Source organism: Phaethon lepturus, unplaced genomic scaffold (assembly GCF_000687285.1).
Source record: "Phaethon lepturus isolate BGI_N335 unplaced genomic scaffold, ASM68728v1 scaffold3640, whole genome shotgun sequence".
Lineage (NCBI taxonomy): Eukaryota > Metazoa > Chordata > Aves > Phaethontiformes > Phaethontidae > Phaethon > Phaethon lepturus.
In genome coordinates, this window is record NW_010512436.1 from 1 (window position 1) to 4880 (window position 4880).

The following is a 4880-nucleotide window of genomic DNA, read 5'->3' on the forward strand; positions in this document are numbered from 1 at the left end:
CCTCTGCCCATCGATCCAGCCTGTCCATATCTTCATTAATGGCACAAAGTGAGACTGAATTCACCCTTGGCAAGTTTGTGGATGACACCGAGTTGAGTGGTGCAGTTGATTCACTTAGAATCATAGAATAGTTTGGGTTGGAAGGGACCTTTAAAGGTCATCTAGTCCAACCCTCTTGCAATGAGCAGAGACATCTTCAACTACATAGGTGGCCCAGAGCCCTGACCTTGAATGTTTCCAGGGATGGGGCATCTACTACCTCTCTGGGCAACCTGTTCCAATGTTTCACCACCCCCATCATAAAAAATTTCTTCCTTATATCTAGTCTGAATCTATCTTCTTTCAGTTTAAAAGCATTACCCCTTGTCCTTGAGGGATGAGATGCCATCCAGAGGCACCTGGACAGGTTGGAGTAGTGGGCCCGGGTAAACCTCATGATGTTCAAAAAGGGCAAGTGCAGGGTCCTGCACCTGGGTCAGGGCAAACTCCCAGTATCAGTACAGGCTGGGGGATGAAGGGATTGAGAAGGACTTGGGGGTACTGGGGGATGAAATGCTGGACATGAGCTGGCAACATGCGCTCGCAGCCCAGGCAGCCAACTGTGTCCTGGGCTGCAACCAAAGCAACGTGGCCAGCAGGGCGAGGAAGGGGATTCTGCGCCTCTGCTCTGCTCTGGGGAGACCCCCCTGCAGTGCTGTATCCAGCTCTTGTGCCCTCAGCACAGGAGAGACGTGGAGCTGTTGGAGAGGGTCCAGAGGAGGCCACAGAAATGCTCAGAGTGATGGAACACCTCTGCTGGGAGGACAGGCTGGGAGAGCTGGGATTGTTCAGCCTGGAGAAGAAAAGTGTTTGAGGAGACTTTATTGCAGTCTTTTAATACATGAAAGAGGCATGTAAGATGGAGAGGGGCGTTTTACCAGGGCCAGGAGTGACAGGAGAAGGAGCAAGAGCTTTAAACTGAAAGAGGGTTGTTTTAGGTTGGACATAAGAAAGAAATTCTTTACTGAATGAGGGTGGTGAGACACTGGAACATGTTGCCAAGAGAAGCTGTGGGTGTCCCACCTCTGGCAGTATTCAAAATTAGGTTGGACAAGGCTTTGAGCCACCTGATACAATGAAAGATGTCCTTAGGCCCATGGCAAGGGGCTTGGACTAGATAATCTTCAAAGGTCCCTTCCAACACAAAATCATAGAATGGTTTGGATCTAAAACATCAAGAATTTTCAAAAAGCATAGGTTCATAGACTTTATGGAGGAGGTGAAATTTTATTTTATCTTAAGGAAGAGAATTTTTTTATTTAGTTTCCTTTGTGGATCATTGTTCTAGACTTTACTGGCTGTAGGATCTGAGTGCATATTCCAGTACGGAGTGTTTAGCTTGAACACTTTAATATGGTTCTGTTATTAATGTTTACTAAAGGTTTTCATCATTTAGCATTGGTTCTTGAAATAATGACTATTTTGATTTTGGTGACAAAAAAGCAACCCAAGTTGGTTCAAAAGTTGAGTCATTCAAAAAAGTGCAAAGAAAGAATGTCAAGAGTTAAAAGTACTCTGTATTGTTGTTAAAGTGAGTAGCAATGAGGAACAGCTCCACATTGAGGCTGTGATATTTTTGATGAGATGTATGTAGAAAAGGACTTAAATCTCCAGTGACCTCCCTTGAAAAGAGACCAGGAAACATCTGTGCATGATGTAATAGTTTGTGAACAGGGAATTTATTTAAAAGATGTTATTTTGCATGACAATGTCAGAGAAAACAATTTCCACTGTGTAAATTATTAAGACTGATTATTTTGGGAAACGTTATTTGTACATAATCTGCTAAATTAAGCCAAAGTTGTCTAGCTGTGTGATTTGGTTTTCTGACATCACTGGGGTTTAGTAACGTGGCTTCAGACTTGATAGAATTAAATTTTTTCCCAAGTAAGATGGCTAACTAGTTCAGAAACAACAAAGATAAAGTACAGTCCTTTGGCCTAATTGCATATTAGCATGTTGATGTGCACAGCAGTAAGATGTGCTGGCTGAGGTTGCCATTTGTGCTTTAATATTGTGAATACAGTAGCTACTGTATTCTTAAATACAGTAAGGATATACAGTAAGTATCTCCTCAGTTGTCAGGAGATAATGCTCTGGTAACTGTTGGCTCACTCTATATGCGTGTGTGTATATATGTATTATTAGTTTATTAAGTATGCCGAGTAGCAGAGCAGACCTGCATGCCTTTATCTGTATCACAGCTTCAGACAGCCTTCTTATTTTTGTAGTCTAGTGTTATCCCATCCTACTCTTACACTGTCAAGATGCTGATGTCTTTTTCCTAATATTACACATTATTTTTTTTCCTTCTCAGACTGTGCTGAAGATGGTATATGAGGAGAGCCACAAAATATTGGCTTTGTCAGAACATCCCTTTGGTTTTAGAGAGCTGAAAAGTGTTCATCAGACCAGAGCAGCAATGGAGGGATGGCAGAAGGAGGGTGTAGCCTTGCTGGATGCTATACAGTCGCTGAAAGATTACCTTAGCAAGGTGACAGATAGAGGAGATGTGGTATGACAATAAAAATATCCTTTAAAGCAAGGAAACCAGTTTTTATATATATATAAGAATATATATATATATACATACATATATGTGTGTATATATATATAAAAAGTGTACTGTTATGTAATTATCATAGAATCATGGAATATCTCAAGTTGGAAGGGAGCTATAAGGATCATCGAGTCCAACTCCCTGCTCCTCGCAGGACTACCTAAAACTAAACCATATGACTATCAAAAAAATGAAAAACATTTTAATTGTGAATTGTCTTGCAGAAAATGTCATGCTAATTATCTTATTATAACCAAATCTCACAAGGTATATACACCTATATACTTTACATAGAAGTTCAAACAATGGATTAATGAAAAACAATGATCAGGCTTGCCCAAGCACTCATAAGTCAGTGTTATAATTAGTATGTGTGTGTGTGTGTATGTATGTATCTACCTGTGTGTATGAGGAGCAAGGGACTGTCTCCTTTCTGAGATTTGAACAGGCCTCTTTGAACGCCTTTGATCTGCTTAAATTAACAGATAGGTATACTCTTACACAGTAATGATATGAAAGACAGTGAGTTAGAGATGAGAGAGATACCATTTAAAAAACATTTTTTTTTGACAGGAACATTCCAGTATTGCTGCTGACTGGAGAGGAGAGCTTCTGCAAGCAGTACAGAAGATGTTTGAGAAGGAGAGAAATGTGTTGCAAATTGACTTGAAGTCTCAATTCTCCAACACTGGATCTGGTGATGAAGGTTTGTTAGCGGAAAAACTGGAGTATATCATGAAACAACAAGTAAGAAAACTTCTTAAAGTGTTACAGTCTTAAACCACTTCTTCTATTGCCCCATATTTTTTAATGTTTTTACACTTCTATTACTTCGGTTGTTAAATCTTAACTTGTGCATTAATCCAGATTGTGTGCGATTAGTAGGCTTTTATAGTCTCTGTTTTGATATCATTTTCCTCAAACTTTGTATATTGTGTGACAAAGCCTATTGATTATCTTAGCTGGCATCCAGAAAAAAGTAGTGACCTGGAGATTGTGGTAGTGAAAAGGAATTATTTGATAAAAATGTGAAGGAGGGGAAGAATTCCATCTAGAGCTTCACAGACTTCTTTTGCAAAGGGTATATATTGAGCTAGCTCTGAGTCTGTTTGTGATATTTTGCTCATGATATTTAGTTTTTAGGTTCAGACCAGATGGTTTGTCATAACCATGATGTATAAACTATTATTAATAACTATTTCTCTATTTGGAATCTCGTGAAGTGGAATTTTTCTTTTTTACATAATGTTAACATTTTGCATTAATATGAAGCATGAACTTAGTCATTTGAAGTTGCCTCCATATAAAATTTGTACTGCAAGGGTTTCTCTAGTAGAAAATATGGGAATAGCCTTGTAGATTTAACAAGACTTGGTTTGTTTTCAGGAGGAACAGAGGCAGATGGTTGTACAGCACCTTTTCTCCTCAGACCGGAACAGCTTGCTCTCTGAAATACAGGACCTCCAAGCTCAGCTACGCATGACACATCTTCAGAACCAGGAGAAGCTACAGCAGTTACAGGAAGCCCTTACCAATGTGGAAGATCATGGGAGCAAACAAGAACACCACCTTCGGAGGAAAGGTAGTAAATGCCAAGTTCTTGTTATCTGGTCTTCTATGTCAATTCTTTCCTTTTCTGCCTAGAAGATAAAAGGCAAAAAAAGATTGTTTTGCAAAGCAGCAGATGCCGTACAATTCTTCGGTTTTACTAATGCACTCAGATTTCCTACAGTTTTAGCTGAGGAAGGAATTCTTCTTCTTTCCAGTATTAGTAGTTAAGAAAAATCTGTGAAAAGCAAAGAGAAGCTCTAAAATAGCCCAAAGCAATAGAACTGAAGGGTGACTCTTTGCAAAATAGTGTACGTGTGTAGAAAACCCATTAAGGATAGTAAAATACCCTTGTTGGTTCTCAGGAAATTCTTTATACATACATTTGCTAGTAAATGGATGGGTTTGCTTAATGAGGTTTAAAATCCATTAGTAACAGGTTACTTACAGTATATCACAGTAGCTCTCATAGTCTCACCCAGCTTTCATGTTCTTCTCACTTTGATTGGTCCACTAGCAGGAGAGCTGTAGCATGTATGTGCATCTCTGATGATTCATATCATGTTTGAAAAGAAATTAATTCTCCAGACAAGAACACTTTAATACAGCTGATCTTCAACCCCCCCAATTTCATCCAGTGTGTAACTGATAACATATAGTCAAGTTCTCTGTAATACAAATAACTTAACGTTTTCTTATCCTAGTTGAATTATTAGAATATAAGCTTCAGCAG

At 39.1% G+C, this 4880-nt stretch overlaps 1 protein-coding gene across 1 annotated transcript in view; it reads left to right on the forward strand.

Moving 5' to 3' along the window:
* Positions 1 to 2356: 2356 nt before the first annotated feature.
* LOC104620618 (pericentrin-like) overlaps positions 2357 to 4880 on the forward strand; it is a gene marked incomplete at both ends in the record, with an annotated part of 24152 nt that continues 21628 nt past the window's right edge. Inside the window, 3 exons of the mRNA XM_010286900.1 lie at positions 2357 to 2554; positions 3173 to 3346; positions 3986 to 4181. Of these exons, the coding sequence (XP_010285202.1) occupies positions 2357 to 2554; positions 3173 to 3346; positions 3986 to 4181 (568 nt within the window). The remainder of the gene's footprint in view (positions 2555 to 3172; positions 3347 to 3985; positions 4182 to 4880) is intronic.